Source organism: Anopheles stephensi, unplaced genomic scaffold (assembly GCF_013141755.1).
Source record: "Anopheles stephensi strain Indian unplaced genomic scaffold, UCI_ANSTEP_V1.0 ucontig33, whole genome shotgun sequence".
Taxonomy (NCBI): domain Eukaryota; kingdom Metazoa; phylum Arthropoda; class Insecta; order Diptera; family Culicidae; genus Anopheles; species Anopheles stephensi.
The window spans coordinates 13,819-36,524 of NW_023405269.1; the positions used below are offsets into that span (position 1 = coordinate 13,819).

Below are 22,706 nucleotides of genomic sequence, written 5' to 3' on the forward strand. Positions count from 1 at the left end.
GCTTCCGCCGCTCCCGGACCCGGTAAGCCGCCCGGCAAATGTAACGGCACGTACACGGCGCCGCCGAAACCACACCAACACACCACCGCACACCGGCATAAGTCAGCAATGGGCGAGCGAGCAGGCGTGCGAGTGGTGCACGAGCATAAAGCAGCATAACTAGCCCGGCGTGCACCGTCGTGATGGAGTGGTGTTAGTAAAGGGAGGAATTCCAACGTTGCAAACGTCGTTCGCAGCACACAGCACCGCCACAGTGCCGGAACCATCTGCTACGATTGAACGGTTTGTGGGTGACCGTATCCTTCGGTGAACGGTTTGAGCGTGATCGTACAGTGACCCGCAACCGGAAAGACACCCTTACGCCAAAACAATCATCAATCAACTTCCGGCGAAAATGGCGGTTTGGATATCGGGGATGAACCCCCACACTCATCTACGCCTACGGTTGCGTGATCTTTCGCGGTGCTGAGTGCCCGGAACTCAGCATCGGAGGATGCATGCGATCGACGGAATTCGGAATGCGTGCCGGGATGGATGTGTGCGTGTGTGTGGCTGTACGTGAGTGGGAAAATGCATATGCTGCTGTGTGTGTGCGATTGTTTGATTTTTTAAACATTCTATTGCTTTCTCGTTCTTTTTCCCCATTCCGTTGGTAACGCTATCTCTCTCTCTCTCTCTCTCTCTTGTCGGTCTCTCACACTATGAACAAGCGGTGGTCTACAAAAAAATGCAAAAAAAGTAAAAAAAATACTATTATAATAACGACGAACATTTTAAAATTTATATTCAAATAACTCTATGGATAAAATTGAAAAATAATATCTCGTACTCAATTCAAACAAGCTTTATGAATATCAATAATTTCATACAATGATTCGAGCGGTCTTGTTCTGGCATTTCTGGCTCTCTGGACCTATTTTACTCTTAGTAGGTCGATAGTCAGTCCTGAGTCCCTAGTTAAAAAATTGTTTATTGCTACATTCTTGTCACAGTTTCAATGGGCAGCAAGAAGCATTTTTAATATGGAAATAACAAGACAAGCTTTAGAGCCTACCAAATGCCATCCTTCTGAACTGAACTGGCGCTACAATCAACCAGACCCGGGACGTCTCCGTTTCAGATGTAGTATCCGAAGAACTTTAAGCAGTAATAAGTAATAAGTAGTCAATATATAAGGTCAAACAAGTTGGTTAGGGAAAGTTTTGTTGGTTTTTCACTCATCAAAATCGATATCAACTCCTGTCTGAACCGTTCTCTCGTTGATTGGCTAGCTAAGGAAAAATTAAAAATAAAAGATTCTGGACCAAATAGAAAGGCCTGCTGAGATTGTAGTTCCAAAAATTTACCAAAGAATACTTTTTCTTTACATTTTTAGCTCAAACAATATCTGTAGTTCGAGCAAACCTCGATGGACATACAATTCATTTTTTTTCTATTTGAAACCCCAAAAAAGCACCTCTTTCTGTCCTACCACAGCTCTACTGTGCACGCATAATTAAAAATCGTGTGAGCGACCAACGTACCCGCGGTTTGAGTGCTGGCCAACCAGTTTCTCAGCACACGCCAACCAGGTAGGACGTTTGTGTCGCGCGGCGTCAATCCACAAAAACGCCTAGGCTTGCGCGTAGCATGTATTTCCGGCAGGTACGGACTACGGTGTGATCCTTCCGGAGCCTGCAGCAGCATTACTTTTCATTTCCGCAACCAGTGTGTCCCAGGGTGATGGATACAAAAATCTTCCCACGCCCGAATGTGTTCCAGTGTGTGTGTGTGTGTCTGTATCTGAGTGCGGATCAGATCGGTGTCCAGTGCAACATCCCGTAATGCCAGTTTCTTCCCTTCTCGTTCGCATTCCAATGCGCTAAGTGCTGGTTGCTAGTGATGCTGATGCTGATGATCACGATGATGATGATGATGATGATGTTTCGGATGTGAGGTGGTATTGGTTATTGTTTTAGCCGAGAAAAGCGTCGTGCGCTACGAAAATCGAAGAAGAAAATTAATTGAAAGCCCAACCTGTGCACGGCCAAGAAGTCATTCACGAAGTCGGGGTTTCTGTGTGTGTGTGTGTGTGTGCGTTTATGTTGTGTTGGCCAGTAAGCAGTGTACGTGTGAGTGTGTGTATGTGTATGTGCGCATTGTTTCAACGACGACCACCCAGGTGAAAACAACATGAAGCAAAATGCCGTTCGTGAAGCGTGTCGTAACCCCAAAGTACATCGCCCGCTCGTCCAAGTTGGCATTGCAGCCGTACGCGGCCGCCCCGACCATCCCGGTGGCGGACAATGAGTTCGAAGCGCTGACCAACGTCACGCTTAGTAACGCCCTACGCCAGCTCGCATCACTCGTGTACATCTCGAACCAGATCTTTACCGAGCTGCACGAGGAGCTGTCCAGCGTCAATGAGCGATCCCTCGGCATCAAGCAACGTATCGACCGGCTGTCCCAGAAGGTGGAACAGTTCGACCCGAAGCAGGTCACAGTCCGTAAGTACAGCTGGTGCTCTTCCAGAACTCCGCTTAAACCCATTGGAGTCGGCGTCTGGGAACTATAACCGAGCATTACAATGTCCGAACATGGATAATCAAATTGGCTTAGGCAACTTCCTCAAACTACGCTCCCAAGTAAGGGCGTTCCGTACATGTGTATGGTTTAAATCAATAACCCATTAACTCCATCTGTGGTGATCAACGCAAACCAGATACCGGATCGGCGAGCCTCCAACGATCGGGAGAACCCACTCGGAGCCATTTGCTTTCCGGCAGTTCTGAGCCCGGTTCCGCTCGTCTCGCGCGAGGAATGTGTACAGGGTGGTGAAAGAAGAGAAACTCCAACATCCCAACCGCTGGATGGTTGAAGCCATATACCATCCCGAGCTGAGCCGAGATTACGTGACGTAATGCGCTGATCCCGGGCCAGCTTTCCAGCACTGGTGGGTTTCCATTACCGAGGCAAATAAAAGTGCCGGAAGAGAGTGAAGGCAGATAGCGAGTGCGCTTCCTTCTTCTTGGGTTGGCTTAAGCGACGAGCCCCTGGCCTTTTTGTTTTCTTCTCCCCGCTGGTTGATACGCTGGCACACGAAGGGAGCGAGCGCATTGTCAACTGCATCGTTGGCATCTTAAAAACCTTGGGTCGGGAAAAGTGGAAGCGTCAGCAGCAGCTGCTGCTGCCTGTTGTTTGCAGCATCTTTACGAGCGCCTGCTGTCGCTACATTTCGGCGGTCCCAGTTGTCACCGGAGCATTCCCATTTGCGACCATTTTTCGATGCGCCCCTCTCCGTCGTCGTCGTCGTTTGCCGGTGCTCTAGTTCAAAATCATTACCAGCGGCGATGGCGATGCGTCTTGCAAGCGTGCTGTGTGACGGCGTGCCCTTTGGAAGCAAGCGATCGTCTTGATCGTTTGTGCATTTCTTTGGAATGCTCGGTCGGCCGTTCGTCGAGGGTCGTCTGGCGCAAGCCGTGCTCCGGTCCATCCAAGCAATGATGCTCGAGAGTCGCTTGGTTGGTTGGTTGGTTGGTTGGTTGGTTGGTACGGCCGAATGGGATGGGAAAAGCAGCGCGGCAGCATGAGTCGGTGCGCAACTCGTTTTGCTTCGACGAGGCGCTCTACCTGCGTGTAGTGGTGTATGCGCCGCTCGCACACCTTTACCCGTAAGTATGGGCGATGCTGGACACACCAATACGATGCCAAACAAACAGCAGCACGCGTGTTTGGGTCGCGCAAAACCCGTCCATCACTCGGTATCGGCGTTAAATCTTGCAGCCATGCGACGATGCTGCTGGCAGGGTTGTAGAAACCTGTTCCTCGGACGGAAATGACGGGTCGGGTAGGTTGGAAATAAAAGTACTGCAGTATGGTGCAAAAAGGGTTTAAAATGGATATCAAAACAGTTCAGTTTACATTTGTTTCTACGAATCTGTTATGAGTAACTGATCGAAACTCCACTAAAGGGTAAATAAGTGAGTCACCACAGACGCTTGGTCTGAAGCACTAAATTTGTTCAGATTTAATTCTACACCTGTCTAAGAAATATCGACAGGATCGTATGACAAAGAATAAGTTTCAACAAATAAATTTTACGACGCACGGGAACGATAAACCGTTATGTCTAAAATTACAACAACCTGTGATACATTCACGAGCCGAATCAAGAGCCATCTAATGTCGTATGATAGTAATAATATTTCTATTAGACCGACATGAATTGAGCGGTAGTCCGGTGACCGAAACGGTAGCCCGTTAGAAGGACTGGCTATCGTGCAAAGCGGTATCAATAATTATATTAACCTGTTATATGGTCGGGATGACTTAGCAAGCAGTTAAGCCATGCAGCCAAATGCGAAAACCTGGCAGTCGGTTATGGCAATAAAATGAATAAGAACATATTTAGTAACTAACTCCCTTTTGTTGATAGACGACTTTTTGTTGGTCATTTATAATTTCCAAAAGTTTTGCTTCTTTGTTATGATTGTTTATCATGTCGTTTCACAAAAAATAAATGCAATTAACTGTACCGCGATTTAAAGGAGAGATACGACGGTCGAGATGGTAGTGGAGTCGGTTTTTCACATGACAGGACTTGGTATCAAATCCCATTAAAATCATTGCTCCGTAACTACGATACTAGCCGGGTAAGTTGTATTAATAAGTCTATCAGACTATCATATGGTCGGTATGACCAGACAGTATAAATTTAGCTACTTATTACAATTTTTTGGCATTTGTTGAATAGATTCAGATTTTGTTTTTGTTTGTTAATGTCCGTATACCATTTCGTTTAACAATAATAAATCCAATAGACTTTATAACAAATACAAACTAGCAAAGAAAAAAGAGTAAATATGAGGAAAAAAAGTGAAAAGGTTTTCAGTTTTAAGTTTAGGAAGAAAATAAATTAAATATACTTTTTTGTTAAATTGGAAAGTGGAACATGTTGAACAACATAGAGGAAAAATTAATATGTATTCTACAAGTCGAATGTAAGGACTGATATACTTGAGGAACACATGTATTTAATCTTTGAAATTTTCGAGGTTCTTTAAGAAATGTATAGCAAAAGAATATGTTCTCCTCTGCCTGACAATCATCAAAAACCTTAACAATTATCACAAATCACACTCCTATACTATAAATCCCCTGCCCAGTTTGACACCTCTGCCGGTGCTGTTTCGCTTCTTTCCTTCCTTCCTATCCTTCGAGGCCATGGCATGCTGAGCTTTACCTGCAATCATCATCGTCATGCCAACACCGGTACGGATCCGTTCCCAGGAAGAGCTCATAGTCTCGTACGTTTGAAAAACCCATGGCAACCCCACAGCCAAACCAACCGACAGCCATTCATTTGCCGGCCTACCCTTCCCAAAAACCCTCCGACAGATGGTCGCTCTCGTTGCGCCGCTCGCTCGTTTTCTCTCTCTCTCTCTCTCTCTCTCTCTCTCTCTCTATCGCACACCCTTTCCGGCGGTTTTGTAGGTCGAAAAGAAATGTTCCGTTTGTTATTTAAAACGAGAGCAGCAACACAAAAACGCACAAAACATCACCAAACCGCACCGATGGCCGCTGCATGATGATGATTATGAATGCCGTGTGCATGATGGACAGGACTTCCGTGCGACCGGTTGAGCCGGCTCTGCGCACATTCAGTGTCGCGCACGGTGAGATCTTTAACACACGGGCATGTGTCGATGTGGCTGTGCCAGCTCTTTATTCTCTTCTTCTCTTTCGGCCATCATCCGTCAGGTCCTGTGGCAAGTTGCGAGCGGAAGTGAAATTAAATTTGACATTGCCATTTGCCATTTGACGAGACAACAATGGGCTTCGCTAACAGTGCCGAGCCGAAACACCATCTTCCGTGGGCCACACACACACACACCGGCTTCAGGCATCCCACAGCTGGTGGTGTGAGTGTCCAGGTGTGGGAAAGGTGTGGCGGTACGGTGCTGCATGTTGCACTAATTTTCAATTATGTTACGACCATATCAACTAGCAGCAGTCAGCTTACCGCCCGAACCGCATACAAAGTTGGACCCTAATTTACACATTCCAAGCGGTGGTATTTTTGAGTAGCTTGAGGTCTTTGGGCGCCCCGGCGTTTCTATCTAATCAACTGGCACCCGGTTTTCCGTGTCAAGGGCTGTCCGGGGGAACCGAGCGTGTGGCTATTTAGAGCAGGCCCGGCATTAATTATCAGCATGGCGTAAAACAATTCACCACGCTGATATCCCTGGCAACCATTGTAAGACCTCCGGACAAAAGTAAAAGCGAATTAGCATTCGCTGCACACGTCAAGAGGACAGTGGGAGATTGCATACGTTTCTCGGTTTCGGCCTAGCGGTTACGTGAGAAATCTCTAGTCCCCGAGCCCCCTCCCCCGGTGCCCTCGGTTCAGTCTCGTTGGGTATCATTTGTCCACATCACCGCAGCCTCGGCACAGACTCGAGTTGGCGCACACTAATTTGCTTTCGCTTGCCGGTTCGCTAGGTTTGCCTTCTTCACGCCTTTTAATTATGCTTCTCGTCTCGCCTTACAGCGGAAAGTGACCTCGATACGTTCGTGCAAATTAAGCAGCACTACACGACGAAGTACCATGTGGACACGGCCCTGTTCACCGTGGCCAGCCGGTCCGACACGGTGCGGGAGCTGTACGAGGCGGCCGCCAAAACGCCCGTCGCGACGATCGCCGAGATGGACCGGATCATGGGCAACATTGCCGGCAACAGCACGGAGGCGTTCATCTGCACCCCGGTGTTGAGCCGGCAGCGGCGCAACGCCCGTGCCCACAACGTCGACATGGACATCGAAGTCAGTCTGGTATGTATCACGTTACCCGGGTGCAGGGAACTCTGCTCCGTGTGTATCCATCTCCGAAGGTCTTCATTAGTGCTGACCGGTAATGAGGCCGGAATCAGGGTCATGTCCGGGAATCAAAGCATACCGCGCACCGTACCAATGGTGGACCTACACACAATTTGACCACAAAGCCCGTATTTACTTACGTCGGTTTTCCTTTTTTTTGTTGTTGCCCGTCTATGCTTTTCGTTCGGCAACCCGATAGTCATCTTTTCCCCGACACCTGCGGGAGTCCTACAGAGTGCTGCCCTGGGTACAATCTAATCTGTGTATCAGTTCCGTTGTTGATTGATGTTACCCTTACACTTGTGCGGGGGGGAGTAAACCCTCTTCTTGAGGCGTTGGGCAGGAGTTGGTCGCTATCGATAGGCAAACAAAGCTTGACCAAGTGCTCTGTAAACAGATGGGAGACGATTGGGGGACGTTGTTTGACTTGCCATTGACTGGCGTATTTGGTTATCGCTCTGCATCTTGAAATGTATATACATTTCTGTCGCGTTTCCGTTTGGATGAACAATTTACCCGAGTGACATGTCGTGTAATTAGTTCCAGTAACATTTTAACCTTTTTATTAGACTGTGTATATAGTTTTATTTGATTGGCATGAGAATTGTGAGGAAAACCCTGAGGACATGCTATGCAATTATTAGAGAATTTAAAGAGATTTTTGGTGAAGCGAGTCCAATGTTTAGCAATTGCAATATAACAAATGTCATACACTCAAACATGCAAGACACAATCTAGCAGTGAGTTGTCCAGAGAGATAGTACAAACTTGCTGAGTTCCTACTTTCTACAAGAGCTCAAGAAATCATATTCAACAGACCATCGTCATCTCCACGGTGCTTTGAATGAAGAACTCCTCATAATATCGATCATTCGTCCATCAATCAAGATTTGCTACGAGTAGTCTAGCTCTACGGTTTTGAAGCGGCCTAAATACCCCCAGAATAATGCCTATGACAGGAGAATAACCCTCCACTGTTCCATTCAAACGATGCTAAGAGAAGCTGTTCCTCCTCAATGAGTTCATTAATCAATTTCGTTCCCTTAATCTACAACCCAACAGCCTACCGCCGTACAAGACCTGCGAAAATGGACCTCGTCCGAGGCGATCGGCGACGTCACCACCGGTGTCGCGTGCTCCGTAAAGATCGCGTCCAACAGTATCACAAACAGTTCCGTCCTGCCGAACATACCCGAAGCGTGTACGACACCGTCCGACCTTACCGACGCTCCGACCACATCCAATATGGCCGCCGACGATACGGATATCGATGCCATCACGACGCTGGCGGAAACGGTCGCAAGCAACAGCAGTGGCGATGATCGAGTCGATCACCTGCTGCCATCCCCAGCAGAGCAATGCCGTATTCTAGCCTCCAAGTATGCGTTTTGGCTTCGTTCACTGCACGACGAAAAAACTAACACCTACCTACACTTCCTGTTTACATTTTCCCCCACCCTTTCCCAGGTTCCCAGCGGAAACGATCAAAATTGATACTTCAGGACGGGCGTTCGATCGTATGTCGTCGACACGGAAGTCGCTGGTGTGCTACACGACGACACGCCCCAAGAAGGATGATGGCAAGCCGGAAGAGGATACGGTTAGGCGGCGGTCCCGGTTACGGCGACCACGGGGCAAAAGACGCAACACGATCGCAAGCTCTGATCAGCGGGAAATCGTCGAGGTTATCAACAAGGGGTACGTCGTACTGGTTTTCGGATCTTTCCTCCATCGATGATCGAATTTTCTGTCTCATTTACTGGCTTTATCATCTTCATCCACAATTTGATCCGATTCAATTTTTGGGTTTTTTTTCTGTGAAGTTTGCGCCTTTCGTTTTGTGTGATCATCTGATGTTGTTTGTTGCTGTGTTTTTGTTAAGTGTTGCATTTTAACAAACCAATGTGCATCTAACACGGCAAAGTAGCGCTTTAGCATTTAATGCGTGTTCAGCATCTTCAGCATTGTGGGATCGGTATTAGGATGGCCAGTCTTTGTATAAATCTCCTTTTTTTTAATAATGGCCAGAGAACATAATGCCCACAATGCTGAAGCTCCACGGCTCCGTCGCTAACGATTTCATCCCATTCGGTTGTTCTTTGCAGCGAACCGGACAGCGGTACCGCCGTGGACGAGCATCCGGTGTGCGATTTCGGTGAGCTAATGCCAGCGATCCGCAGCAAGTCGGGCGATCTGCTGCGCAAGGAACCGTCCTTCTCGGCCGAGTTTGCCAAGAGCTTCAACAAGATGTCCCACTTCAACTCGCTGAAGCAGTGGGGCATGAACCGGCTGCGGATGATAAACCGCGAGTCGGCGAGCCACCGCGACAAGGATCAGGACATTGACGACTTCAATATCCACGATACCACGCTCGCGCGTCAGCCCAGCCTCGGTGGAAGCCGGCGCCGGGGCTCCGACCGGGAGAAGCGCCTTTCGCACGATCGAAAGCCGTCTTACTCATCGTCGGAGCGCAGCTCGACCGGCATCCTTGGCGGCACCACGACGTACCTGCCCGCCTCCATCAACCCGGTCAAGTTGAGGGAAACGTCCACGATAAGGCGGCAGCGTCGTACGGCGCTGGGCAACAGGGATGAGCCACACTCGTCGAGCGGTAACTGGAGCGCCAGCTCGGAATCCGGCAGGACATCGATCGGTAGCGAGATCACGACGACCAACACGCACCCGAAATCGAGTGCTTCGAGTACTTCGTTGAACCATAGCAATCCTATCAGCTCGAGTGCACCACCCAGCTCGATCGTTAGCAGACGACGGTTCTTTAACACGTCGGCATCGAGCAGTGTCACAAGCGAGGGCACGATCACTCCCGATCTGCAGACGTTCGATTATCACGATGAGGGTGGCGAGACTAGCTCGGTGTATTCTTGTGACACGGAAGGCTACTACACTTCGTTCCACGTGGACTCCGGGCTGAAGACGCTTAAGGAGGAAGAACCCATGACACCGCTGCAATCGACAACGGCACTGTCTAGCATCACGTCGTTCTCGAGCTCGGGTAACACAACCGTTGTGTCGCAGGACACGGATTATGATGTGTACGGGAAGGGATCAACGTCAACGACAACCAGCTCGGCGGGCACGATATGTACGGTGCTGGCCGAAGGGGATAAGAACGTTAGTGCAAGTGCCTCCAACTTACCCAAGATCCCCGAGCGTAAGAGTTCCCTGACGAAGCTAAATCGTAGCAATAGTACAGCCAGTAATGGAACGCTGGAACGTAGCTACTCGAGTAGTACGCTTGGCAGTACGCTGGACAGTACCGGTACGATCAAGCGCAACGGTGTCCTGATCCAGAAGGAGGTGCTCAAGATACTTCGACAGGAGAACAACAACCGTCTCGATGTGGCCGATGGAAACGCACCAAAGGTAGCTGGGGCCGAGCAGCAACCGCCGCCGGGTGGAACGGTGTCCAGCGAGAGCAACAAGCTACTACCACCCACTGCCGAGCCCGAACACTCCGAATCGTCCGATGTGGAGTGTGTGGAGCGTACTGAAAGACTGAAAGTGAAGACAACCATCAACACGAGCCGCATTCCTTCCATGTGCATCATCACCCCAACGAACAGTGACGATGAGCAGCCTCAGCATCAGACTTCCGGCACTTCCGGTGCGAAGTCGACGCACAGTAAGTCGACAGACAAGGGTAGCGGCAACAAGCGACGACCCTCGCTAACGGAGTCGGTCTCGTTCGAGTTGAAGAAACCGAAAGATTTCCGCAAACACTCGCTCCTTCCGCTGAACAACGTGTTCGATAGGATTAAGGGTGCATTGCCACATTTGAAAAAATCGCCCACCAAGGAAGATTGTACCGGTGGGTTCGCGTCCTCGAAGCAGCTGGCCGGAACGGGTACCCTTCGGCCGGAGGAAGGAATGGGCGAGGGTGAATACGTCGAGATTTCCAAGGGTCGTAAAACCCCGAACGAGCTAACCGTGCGCCGCAATTTGGCAACGGTACTGTCCGGTAATTTGAACGAAGAGACCGAGTACGTGTCACTGAACGAGCTGCCCTGCAACATTAAGTGCGAGAGCGCCAACTTCCTGGCGCTGGATGGCGAGAAATCCGTCACCGAGAGCGCTGGGGAAGCTGGCTCGCTGCAACAATCGGGTCAAGATGGCGCCGGAAGCAGCACGGGTGCAGCGGCGGGTGCGGCCGGGAGCGGTTCGCGGTACGCTGCGCTGAAGGGTGCTGCGCGTGTGAAGCTGGATGCGAACGGGCGAGTAATTTTCTCATCTGACAGCTTGAAGCGTCGGAAGGGTGCCCACACAACGTTCGCTCCCGGACCATGCGTAAAGGATGTGTCGTCACGCGAAGCGCAATGTAAACAACCGCACGTTGTACTACAGCATCCACAGCAGCAGCAGCAGCAGCAGCAGCAGTACGCAGGTGGCAATGGTGGCGGAACAGTCAGTACAACGAACCCAGTAGAACCTGGTGGTGGTGACGGTACAGCAACAGCAGTTCTTCCCACGGTGCGACAGTTAAAGCGTCCGCTCGTTTCCGCACGGTACGGTTCACCGCGGATCGGTCCGTCACCGATCCTGGGTCCCGGTGGTGTGTTGCTGGAACCACCGAAGAAAACACTAGTGGCCACGATTCTCCCCAACAGTGCCAAACAGCCACCCGTCCAGCCACCGCTCCGACGGGAGGCCCGTGAACTGGCCAACATGCACTCCTTCTCCCCGTACGGTGCCGATGTGGCCTATAGCGGTGCCTCATACTACGGTGCTACACCGATTGCAGCCCATCAGGCGCCCATCGCCGCTGGAGCAGCAGCAGCAGCATCAGCAACAGTAGGCCATGCTAAACTGTATCCCGAAGGTAAGCAGCCTATGCGCTTCCGTGTTCACGAACTCTATGCACCACAGAAGTAGTAGAATATTTTTGCACAGTTGTAATGACGCGGGGAGGAGGACTCATCGCGGAGGAAAGAGAATCACAGAAAAAAAAGGCGCAGAAGCGCATCGCCATTTTTGTTTTCTTTTGTAGCCTACCATCGCTTACTTGCTTCCTTTTTCGTTTGTTGTTCTACCGGATGTGGCCAACTAACCGCTACCAGCGAGTGTACATACGAAGCCGCTTTGTGGAGCGACAACCTTTTCAAACGCACATCATTAACACACACACACACAATTGTTTTTTGAACTAATTGCTACACAACAAATGTGAAATACTGGGGATAAAGCATACACAACACGAATACTCTACCGTGGCGCGTACGATATACGCCAGATTGTTCTTAAAACGGTTAACGCACCAGTATTCTTACTAGCTAGTACAAAGGAGGGTTTTCATATTTATGCCGGGGGAAAAGGTTTTACTTACTTTTACAAGTGCTATTTTCACTGCTTTTTAGAAATAAACTTTACTGAAACGATATTTGTGTTTTGTGTTTCGAAGCTGCTGCCTAACACACACCTTCTGTATGCAAAGATCCGCGACTAATTGCGTGTGTGTGAGTTTGGGTTTTCTTTTGTCGTCACGCGGTGGTACAGTAATATTTGGCCTGTTGTAAATTTCATCGCAGCACACACTGGCTCCCTTATCCATACAGAAGCACTCATCCACACAAACACACACACACACACGCACAGTTGTCATCCTTCATACGAAAACGTGCGAGCTCACGTGGAAGTAATTCTGGAACCTGAATCTACCGCTTCTTTGCAGGTGCACACTCACTGGACCGTTCTAGCATACGGAACTGGTATCCGGACAAGCTAACCGTCCAGCGAAATCTTGCCACACTGCCTACCCGGCCGGACTATGCGAGAACGTACCGGGCGGGCGGTCAGGATTACGAACCACCCCGGGCACTGCAGACGGGAAGCTTCGCCAGTCCGCCGGCCAGTCCGCTCGTGCCGGATACGCCCGATCCGAACAGTCTGTACGCGATCCCTAACAAACTGAAACCATCCCCGCTTGCCGTGGGCCGGAGTGTCGTGCCGAAGCCGGTGGATCGCAGTCTGCGGACGATACTGGCCGAGCAGAGTGAGCTGTCGCCGATCAAACCTTGCCAAACGAACCCGTTCCGTACGTCCACCCCGTCGAAGGAGGATGATGTGATCGGCCCCGCACACCAGCGACTACTTTCCACCAACGCCACGAACGTTCGATCGCTTGGGAACTCGCCGGTGCATTCGGGTCGCTCGACACCGCGCGAGATGCTGGAACCACAGACACCACGGGGCCGCCATAGTTGGGCGTCGAACAGTGTCGAGGTGCCGAAGACTTGCTCCGATCGGCTGGGCACACCGAAGACGAGCCTGATGGATTTCAAGAAGCTGCTGCTTGCCCACGGCACCAAGTCACACGCCAGCCCGGGCTCCAAAATGTCGGCCGTGGAGCTGCTGAAGAAGAGCAAGGAAACGGCCGCAACGCGCCCGAAGGAACAACCGAGCTCGCCGGCCAGCAGCATGGCGATCCTCGATATGTCCGCCTCGCCGAAAATGTACAGCTTCCGGCGGATGGCCCAGCAGGGCGGGTACGGTGGCTCACCGACGAAGGGGGCCGGCGGGAAGGGTGGCGGTGGTTCGCGATCGAACTGGCGCTACAACAATATGCGCACGGGCGTTATCTCCACCGCCATCCCGGAAGCGAACAGTGAGGAAGACATGCTGCCAGCAACTTCGACCGTTCGCCAGGAAGCGGTTGTCCCACCACCGGAACACGTGGTCGACGAGGAACCGATCAGTACTAGCTTTAAGGAGAACATTTTCCTCAAAGAGGACGAAAACAATTTCATGCGCGGCGAGGTGCCACGGTTGGCCAAATCGTTTGCCGATTCTGCGCGCGTTAGTGGTGGTGGTGGTGGTGGTGGTGGTGGTAAGCTGGTGAAGGACATGGCCGCCAAACTGATGGCCCGGGACCAAGCTACGGGCGCGGAATCGGCGTCGGCAGCCCTCGAGACGGCGCTCTAAACGAGGGACAAATAGAGAGAGAGAGAGTGAGCCTTGTTTAGAGGCTTCTATTGTAGCTTGTTAAGATTTCCCTGCTGACCGACCTATCCGGGACCTTTCTGCAAATCCGTGCTTTAGGTAGCTTAAATATTTGTACGACTCTTTTTGTCCCCTCTCTGTTTTAGAGTGCGTGTATTTATCCTAATTTATTCTAATTTATTTCACATTTTTATGGGTTTTTTTTTTGTTCGAAACTGTTGTTTAGATATTTATTCAGGCAGCTTGGCAAAGCACGGAAGCTTCTCGCTTTCTATTGTACGAAAATTGCTTTGTTTTAAATTTTGAAACTCCATCTTTCGCTTCTGTTTTATGATGCTCTAACTTCCTAAAGAAACGTACGATCGGGTGCTTATAAGATCGAGAAGGCGAGAGGCTGCTTGAAGACTTGCGCTTGAACCTTCCTTTGCAAGCGGTGATAGAGAGAGAGTCTCTCGATCGATGAAGCAATAGGCGTTGAAAGATTTCGTTAAGCAAGCGATAAATTTACACCTAAAAATTAAGATTGTAAGCGACGATTAGGGATTGTAAGCAGCTGAAATTGGCCCAATCTTGCTCTAGTTCTAGTGTCGCCAAATTCGAAAAGCATCTTCCATTGTCCAAATTAAATCAAACCTCCATTTCGCTTCGAAGCTGGAACAAGTATTACAGCAACAGCAAAAACTCCGGCAAAAGAGGCGCACCTTCGCTGTAGTTTTCATATCAAGGCTATTTTAGCATCTAAGGCTTATCGTATGCATTTACAAAAAAAAAAAAAAACACCCGAAATATCAATTGCCGCCCTCCCGTGTTTAGGTTTGGTGTGTATCCCCGTACCTTTGTTTGTTGCAAAGGTCGGCAACGAATGGGGCGGCGACATCCAGTGGGAAATCGAGTCCAAAAAAAATAGATGGATATTAGACAGATCCGGATAATGGAGGAGGATGTTCCGAGTGCAACATCCACCCATCCCAACTAAATATTGTTATACTATTGAATGAGACATATTTAAACGAAGCAATTCAAAATAAAGCATTGAAGTATTTAGCGCTACAAAGTGGTGCTTGGTTTCTTTTCTTTCTTGCTGGCTACAAATCTTCATGCGAGTGCTCCTTCTCTTGAGGGAGTGTTCAGTAGAATTGAGGCTGACTCGTGGGTGTCACCCGTTTAGCATGTTCAACGTACCGGAGTCGGTTGTTGAGCACGATGATGTCGGGACTGGGACCCGAGCGGTAGAGGGAAGTCGTCTACCGTTTTTATGGAAGCTAAAATTTTCCTACAAACACGCGTCATTGATTTGGTGTGCCGTATCTGCGCTCACACCCACTCAGGGTTCGGTTATATTTTCGTACTTTCTATTGATACACGATTATTCCATAGCGTAAAAGAATGAAGCCAAACAATAATCCTAATCTATCCTTAGCTTTTCGGGTTGAGCTGGGGCGGAGCAGTACTCATCACCGGTGGCCGCATCCCGAGTCCCATCGGGGGCATACCCATCGTCGGTACCATCATCGGCGGTGGACGCATACCCATCATCGGCGGTGGCAGCGGTCCATTAGGTCCCATCAGCAGCGGTGGAGCACCGGCCGGCATGCCGGGAATCAATCCACCCGGCCTAGGCGGCATATTCATGGTCGGTGGTGGTATGGAAATGTTCGGCTTCGGTGGCCCCGTGGTGAACGGATTCGGGGCAATCTTGCCAGCTTTGTACGCTGCCGTGGTCGCATCGATCAGATGCTGCGCCTGCTCCTCCATCCATTTTTGGTAGTAGAATTTCACGTTATCCTTGTGCTTGCGGCCGGTGCAGTGTGTTTTCCGGACGCTGGGCGAATCGTGCGTAAGGTAGGTGTCACAGTAGTCGCAGTAGTATTTCGGCATCGTGCGTTAATTCACCGTTGAGAGGAAACCAAACAAAACTTTTGTAGCTTTTTCTTGTGGACCACCACAACAAAGCTTGTTCGAGGACGGTGCTTTGACAGCTGTCAAACTGGTGCGCCAAGGTGTGTAGCTATGCGATGTCGGAATTACAATCGCATCATTTGTAGTTTTCATTCAATTTATCTCCATTTACTGTATTTTGATTCTAATTTTATTCATCTCCAATTTGGATTCACAAATACAAATAATTTCCTTCATTTTACAACTTTTCCCACCAAACTGATCTAGATCAGTGGATCACGCACCGTACCGTCTATTCATCTTGCACGTCGGAAGCTGCAAATTGTTGACATTCGATTTGTTTATAATGTGCGTCGTATCATTTTGCCGTGTGATTTCCGCGAAAACCACAGCACCTCCTTGAAAATCGGTTACATGAATCTTCCTGTACATTTGCACAGTATACGATGCTGACTAAAACATTCCTCTGCATGTTACGACCGTCGAGACCGTTCAGTCGATTTGGTAAGAGCGACCGCCGACGTGCCTTCACCCGTCCCCCACACGTTTGGTTAAGGACGACGATATCGCGAACTAGAACTCGGGTAGAATAGAAGAGTTAATTGCGAATTTATGCCTAAATTTATCCCCTGTAGTGTTTGGTGGCAGTAGTCCGTGTAATTGCGAGCTGATTAGACCGGCTAGTTGGTGACTGTTTGAAGATGCCTTTGCCAACTCGTAACCCTCATCGTTCCTCAACGAGCGGGAAAGGCTCGAACTGTGTATTGACTGCAAGTGAAGAAATAGTAACAGGTGAAATTCAGCCCAAAAGTTCAACCGCTTTCGTTTTATCCGATTTGCATTGCGAAAAGTTCATTCAATCGATTGATTTGTTCGTGTTCGGTTGATCCTTCATTACATACATTGATGGGTTCCATTTAAGGTGTGGATAGCTCCATATTTATAAAGAATTAAGGTCATAAGGACAGTCTATTGACTGTGCGAAGCGATATCATCTAATTATTAGCTGAATGCTTAAAAAATTTCATCATTTTGGTTTGACCAAATCCGTTTGTTTACAAATTGTTCTAGACAGATCATGTGTTTGTGCAACTACATATATACACCTTGTGTTACTTGTCGCAATGTGAAGTATTGAGTCAGGCCATGTAAACGAGTTCATATTTGTAAACAGTGTTTTTTTTTGGTGTAAAACAAACGGTTCCGAATGCTTTCAAACATTTCCAGCCGATTCGAATTCTTTTTCTGTTCCTCAGCCTTGTTTTGTAAAGATTTCTCTGTGCACCCCGATAATTAGAGCAAAAGAATGAATGGGAAGAGTTGAAAAATCAAAACCTGCGCTAGAAGATTATCTTTTCCAAGTTTACCCCTGGTGACATAGCTTTTGGCGCGGTCTTGCAGCTGCCGCGCGAACACTTTGACACACGCCCAAAGGGGGTCGGATTTTCCCGCTCAAAAAAGAGTTTTCTTCACATTGCTGCGTGTACGCTGTTTGCAAGTTGACGCGTTTGTTCCTTCCGGACGGACTAATTATTTTACCTGCTTGACCTAGCCTACTGAAAGTGTGGTGTTGATAAAACGTTTGTGTTGTGTGTGTCCATCTTGCTGTGTTGTACCATTGTCAGGTGCATTTTAAATATTTATCTTGTAAGCGTGAAACGTGGTTTGAGTATGCGGTCTGTGGAAGTCTAAAGTGCAGTTTTTATTGTCCTTTCCCCCATCGGCACCCATCCGCAGGACGAAACGTTCACATCATGTCTCCGATAGCGAGTGAAAAGTTGGGCTCGAATGGCAAGAAACCGTTCACTGTGTTCGTGGAAGGTAACATTGGCAGTGGCAAGACGACGTTCCTGAATCATTTCCAGAAGTTTGATGATATCTGCCTGCTGACCGAGCCGGTGGAGAAGTGGCGCAACTGCGGAGGCGTCAATCTGCTGGATCTCATGTACAAGGAGTCCCATCGTTGGGCGATGCCATTCCAGACCTACGTGACGCTAACGATGCTCGGAATGCACACGCTCCAGACGGACAAATCGGTCAAACTAATGGAGCGATCGTTATTCAGCGCTAGGTAAGTTAGGATGGCTCACAAACGCATCGTACGGTAATGGAATTTTGATACACTCAATTCCCCTCTCTGCTACTACTAGAAATTGCTTCGTGGAGAGCATGCTGGCGTCCGGGTCGCTGCATCAAGGCATGTACAATGTGCTACAGGAATGGTATGACTTCATTTGCTGCAACATTCACATACAGGCGGACTTAATTGGTGAGTGCGGAATGGTTGAACCAGGGAACGATCGGTTAAGAAGAAGGCATATGCATAATGTGTGGGCCGCCGCTCGGTTCTTATCTTCCTCTAGTGTATCTTCAAACAAGCCCTGAAGTGGTGTACGAACGGATGAAGGAACGGGCCCGCTCGGAAGAGAGCTGCGTTCCGCTCGAGTACCTCAAGGAATTGCATGAGCTGCACGAAAACTGGCTCATTCACGGCGCGTCACCACGTCCCGCTCCGGTAAGCACAATTTAATCTTCCCTTTTATTATTCTTCACCCGGCTGACGTGTTTTTTGTTGTTGTTTTGCTTCCATCCGCAAGGTGTTGGTATTGAATGCGGACCTCGATCTGAACACCATCGGCACGGAGTACAAACGGTCAGAAATGAGCATACTGAAGCCAATCCTAATAGAAAACACCAACCAGCACGCTATACTTACATCGCCAGCAAAGCGCGCCAAGACGGACTTTTGAATGGTGGCCGCATTAGTTTGTAATTTTGTGCAACTCACTTTCCTTTACTCTTTACTCTATGCTAATTATCGGACGACCAGTCCTCCATTTTACCAGTGAGAAGAAAAGGGTAAACTCTGATCCGCGCGGCGTGTTGCGTCCACGTGAACTGACCAAGAAGAGGCAAAGGCAACGACCGGACACATTGCGCACACGCTAGCGGACGATAGTTGTGTGTTTGCCTTAACTGTCGTAATAAGTAGTGTGTAGTGTGATGTTTGTGTTTTTACAACATTATATTTAGTTTACGATTGTAGTACGCTCATGTGTTGGAATAAACGGTTTGTGCTAGAAGATTGTAATCTTGACAAACTGGCCGAAATGTTAATTGAGGTTTTGGTTGATTATATTCTGCGTTTGATAAGTGATACAGCACGAGAATCTGCCAATTTGGCTGAGAAGGTCCCCTCCCATCTTCTGTAACGGTCAGTTTTTCCAACAACAACAGCCAACCATACTGCTCGAATGCGTGCAGTTTGAAAATAAACATCGCCTGACAGCAGCGCCACCAGCAGACAGGTGTCACGCACACACGCGCACATACGAAATGTCAAACGAGTTTTGCTCTCCCGAACGCGTACACTCGCTGGCAGCACTGCTTTTGTTTGGATGTTTGGGATTAACACAAAAAAATAACAAATCTGCAGAATCTGCTGTCTCTCCCTCCCCGAGGTGGTTCTGGAAATCTCTGCGTTTCGGGTGTGTGTAATAGGCCTGCAATTTAGGGGTAATTAAGCGTGAAAGCAGCATTTTTGGAGGCACCGCATCGGGTGAAAACGTATCGGCAAGCAGCAGATCACAAACACCAGCAACTCATAACCGGAGAACGGGTAAGGATTATCGATTTTTTGCCATCGTCCATATGTGTGCACACAGTAGCAGGCGGAGGTCGTCGGCGGTCTCATCGGCATGTTTTTTCTTTCTTTCTTTCTTTTTTCTCCGCCCATCTGTGTTGCTGTTGCTGCACCTATCCCGGGCACGGGCGTTTTCATCTGGCTGGCCGTAGGAATTTCTACCAAATGACCAACATTGAGCAACACCATGACGTGGTTAAGGAAAGCTTTTTTCACTTCATCCGCAAACACATACCGAAGGCGGATCTGAACATTGTGGACGAGATCGTCCTGTCGTACGTAATATCCATTCTCGAGGAAGCCTCCCAGGATCCGTGCTTCGACGTTGAAGGTAAGCGAAATGCCGGGAGCGCACCAAAAAAGTAGGGGACGGGAATTTGCGTTCTTAACAATAAGCTTCTACTAATCGCTTTGGGGTTCAGGTTTCATCGAGATGATGTCGGCGTACTTTAACGAATTTGCCAACATCGAGCCGGAAACGGTGTGCGCTTGGATATTCGAGCTGGAAAATCAAATCTCCAACAAGAATCCAATCTCCAAGACGGAATCGAACAACTTGTCGCTGAAGTAAGCATCAACCCGCGCGCGCGCGCTCGCTCGCCAGACGAACTAACTAATGCGGCTTTTACCTGCAGCTCGCTCTCCTTGGTGGATATGATACCGGAGGAGAAGCTTCGGGGACGCCACTCGTCCGAAAGTGATCGCGAAGCGCACGACTCGCACAAACGAACCCACCGCCTGTCGGACAGCGATGGAGGATCGACCGAAGGATGCAATTACGATCTGTTTGCCGAACAGTGCGAAATACTGCAGGAAATGTTTCCCGACAGTTCCTTCATCGAGGTAAGTGAGGCATCGGTCGGTTGGGTGCGAAGAAAGCAAAGCTGGATGGAATCGTTTTGTTTTTTTGCCCAGGTTAAGCATTGCATGCTGATCGCCAATGGTGACGTCGATCGGGCAACACAGGTGCTGCTCCATCGCCAGGAGGCGGGCCAAAGCTTGAAGGGCCCATCGAGCAGCATGCTGCAGGCGGGCAAACCGCACCAGCAGGTGGACGAACACGAGCTTAAAAATCGCATCATCTCTAAGTACGTATGAGGAGGGATTTTTTCTTCTTGCACCCCCCTATATCATATCACTCAACATTCCACTGTCTCTCGTTTGCAGATATTCGTACGTGGACAAGGAGGACAACCGCGAGTACAAACCGGTCGCACCGAAGGTGGAACCGAAGAAGATGATCCGATACCGGGACAACAAGATCGTCTCGTTCAAGGGCGAACGGTACACGGAGGTGTCCCGCCGCGGGGGCGAGGAAGAGACTGAACTCAAAAAACCTAAGAAACCTATCTGTCCGTAACTAACGATAATCATCCCCACACTCAGTAGTTCATAGCGAAACGTTCAGAGCTTCGTTGAAGCTGTAGTCGCCGTACATGATGGACCGCCCGACAGACGCAGCAGCAGCAACACCAGCAATGGAACGATTCGCACCGAATTGTCCCTGATGGTGCGGCTGCTGCTGCCACCGTGCAACTGCGGCATTACGAAACTCCCTTCCCCGTGCAAATGGCGCTGCCTGCCGTTAATCTCAAGACTTACAGTCATTCTTCTCGAAGTAAAATCATATAAGCATACCGCGTAGTGGAGATGAAACGATCTGACCCAGTTCAGTAAAAGGATGTCGTAGTCGTAGTAGTAGTTTAACCTTGGAAATTCGGTAATTTCAGCTACCTTATTTCAACCGGTATTTTATAATTGTACAAACCACCATGTTCGTAACCGTACGTTAGTCAACCATTCGAGGGATCGATGTGGGAGGGATGGAGGAGAGCAGACGGGGATTGGGGGATTTAGCAAAGGGGATTTACACGAAGATGTGTTTTTTTGTAGGAATCATCATCCGTACTTAACTTATATTGTGGCGAGTGTGTGTGTATGTGTGTGTGTGTGTGCGTGTGCGTGTGGGTGTCGACCATTGTTTGTCGACCCGCGGTGCGAATATGAGCACGTGGAGGTTGAGGCGTTCGAGGCATCGGCTCAGTTTATGGGTTTTAGTTACACTTAGTTCCTTGCACAGGGAAACATTGCCGCTTCCTCCTGCATTCCTCTCTTTTTTTTTCCTTTGTATTAATAAATAGGTAATCGTAATACGTGTATGATAATATTAATATTAATAAAAGTGACATGTCAACCTTAACCATTCGGCACCGGGTTTCTTCATCTTTCTTACTTACTTATCAGGCGCTACAACCGCTTTGCGGTCTTGGCCTGCTGCAACAATCCTCGATACCGCTCACGGTTCAGCGCCGTCGTCTGCCAATTCGTTATCCCGACCGTTCTGGCGGACGCATCAACGCCATCACTTCATCTCAATTTGGGCATGCCACGCCTCCTCTGTCCATGTGGATGGCCTAAAAGGGCTTTACGGGCTGGGTCGTCCGGTGTCATTCTCATGACTTGACCAGCCCACCGGAGCCTGGCGAGTCTAGCCTCGTAGAGCTCGTCATTGTAGCGGCTCGTCCATTGTCCTTCCACACATACGGGGCCAACAATCCTTCTGAGCATCTTCCTCTCGAACGCGGCTAAGAGGGCTTCTTCAGTTTTGGACAGAGTCGTATGTGGCACTCAGAGGCGTATGTGAGTACTGGGACTATAAATGTTCTGTACAGTCCCAGCTTGTAGCTGCTCTGTTAATGGGGTAGGAACCGAAGCTCCTCTCGGGGTTACACAGGCTCTCCTACCCAACTCCTATTCCGTCACGTCCTCGTCGTACAGAGTGGTAACTTTCCCCACCACATATCCAAGCTTGGGTACACGGGCCTGCCCCAACCCCTTGGGCGGATGGTGGAGAAAGGCTAAACAGGAAGGGGGTGGGCAGACCAGGCAACTGGTCTGTCTGTACGTCGGGGGGGTAACCAGACGTTAAACCGAACCGCCACGAGGCCCTCCAGAGGTACCTGGGGGCTTGAGCGCAGGGCCAGTCACCCTGCCTCAAGTAACATACCGACTAAGGAAAGCTTAAACAATTATGCGATACCCGGATTCCACGATAACAGACCCCCGCACCGTCCAAAAAATAACATTCTTATGGGCTCATGGAACGTACGCACTCTCTACAGAGCCGAAGCCTTGAAGCAACTTGATGACGCCCTAGCCATACTGAACATGGACCTCGTAGCACTACAAGAGATCCGTTGGTTAGGGAATGGTGTGCATAACAGGCGTGGCAGTAGCCGCTACGATATATACTTCAGCTGCCACGACCGCCACCATATGCTCGGAACGGGTTTCGCCGTCGGTCCGCGGCTGAAATCCGAAATCATCGGCTTCAAGGCTATCAATGATAGATAGG

At 49.3% G+C, this 22,706-nt stretch overlaps 4 protein-coding genes across 8 annotated transcripts; 3 read left to right on the forward strand and 1 right to left on the reverse strand.

The window, feature by feature from the left end:
- The first annotated feature begins 1,487 nt into the window (after positions 1 to 1,487).
- Positions 1,488 to 14,713, forward strand: LOC118516564. 2 transcript variants are annotated; one of them, XM_036062526.1, is made up of 6 exons: positions 1,488 to 2,486; positions 6,530 to 6,810; positions 7,918 to 8,234; positions 8,323 to 8,553; positions 8,961 to 11,692; positions 12,542 to 14,713. In XM_036062526.1, the coding sequence occupies exons 1-6, from the start codon at positions 2,183 to 2,185 to the stop codon at positions 13,789 to 13,791; spliced, it is 5,115 nt and encodes a 1,704-aa protein (XP_035918419.1). In that variant the 5' UTR covers positions 1,488 to 2,182; the 3' UTR covers positions 13,792 to 14,713. The 2 variants fall into 2 exon arrangements, with proteins under 2 accessions (XP_035918419.1, XP_035918420.1); XM_036062527.1 differs by lacking the exon at positions 1,488 to 2,486 and adding an exon at positions 4,227 to 4,631.
- A 385-nt stretch (positions 14,714 to 15,098) lies between these two features.
- LOC118516565 (U1 small nuclear ribonucleoprotein C) lies at positions 15,099 to 15,796 on the reverse strand. Its single transcript, XM_036062528.1, has one exon. It carries the CDS (start codon positions 15,685 to 15,687, stop codon positions 15,226 to 15,228), a length of 462 nt encoding a protein of 153 aa, XP_035918421.1. The 5' UTR covers positions 15,688 to 15,796; the 3' UTR covers positions 15,099 to 15,225.
- Positions 15,797 to 16,007: 211 nt separating this feature from the next.
- On the forward strand, positions 16,008 to 18,825 carry LOC118516567 (deoxynucleoside kinase-like). Of its 4 annotated transcripts, XM_036062533.1 has the most exons (6): positions 16,019 to 16,212; positions 16,344 to 16,500; positions 17,446 to 17,779; positions 17,859 to 17,977; positions 18,072 to 18,223; positions 18,306 to 18,825. In XM_036062533.1, exons 2-6 carry the CDS (start codon positions 16,410 to 16,412, stop codon positions 18,456 to 18,458), a joined length of 849 nt encoding a protein of 282 aa, XP_035918426.1. In that variant the 5' UTR covers positions 16,019 to 16,212; positions 16,344 to 16,409; the 3' UTR covers positions 18,459 to 18,825. The 4 variants fall into 4 exon arrangements, with proteins under 4 accessions (XP_035918423.1, XP_035918426.1, XP_035918424.1 ...); XM_036062530.1 differs by lacking the exon at positions 16,344 to 16,500 and having other exon boundaries at positions 16,008 to 16,212; XM_036062531.1 differs by lacking the exons at positions 16,019 to 16,212; positions 16,344 to 16,500 and adding an exon at positions 16,860 to 17,355.
- Positions 18,826 to 19,054: 229 nt separating this feature from the next.
- LOC118516566 (CUE domain-containing protein 2-like) lies at positions 19,055 to 21,412 on the forward strand. Its single transcript, XM_036062529.1, has 6 exons — positions 19,055 to 19,327; positions 19,504 to 19,682; positions 19,774 to 19,918; positions 19,987 to 20,194; positions 20,267 to 20,439; positions 20,519 to 21,412. The coding sequence occupies exons 2-6, from the start codon at positions 19,517 to 19,519 to the stop codon at positions 20,709 to 20,711; spliced, it is 885 nt and encodes a 294-aa protein (XP_035918422.1). The 5' UTR covers positions 19,055 to 19,327; positions 19,504 to 19,516; the 3' UTR covers positions 20,712 to 21,412.
- The last annotated feature ends 1,294 nt before the right edge of the window (positions 21,413 to 22,706 follow it).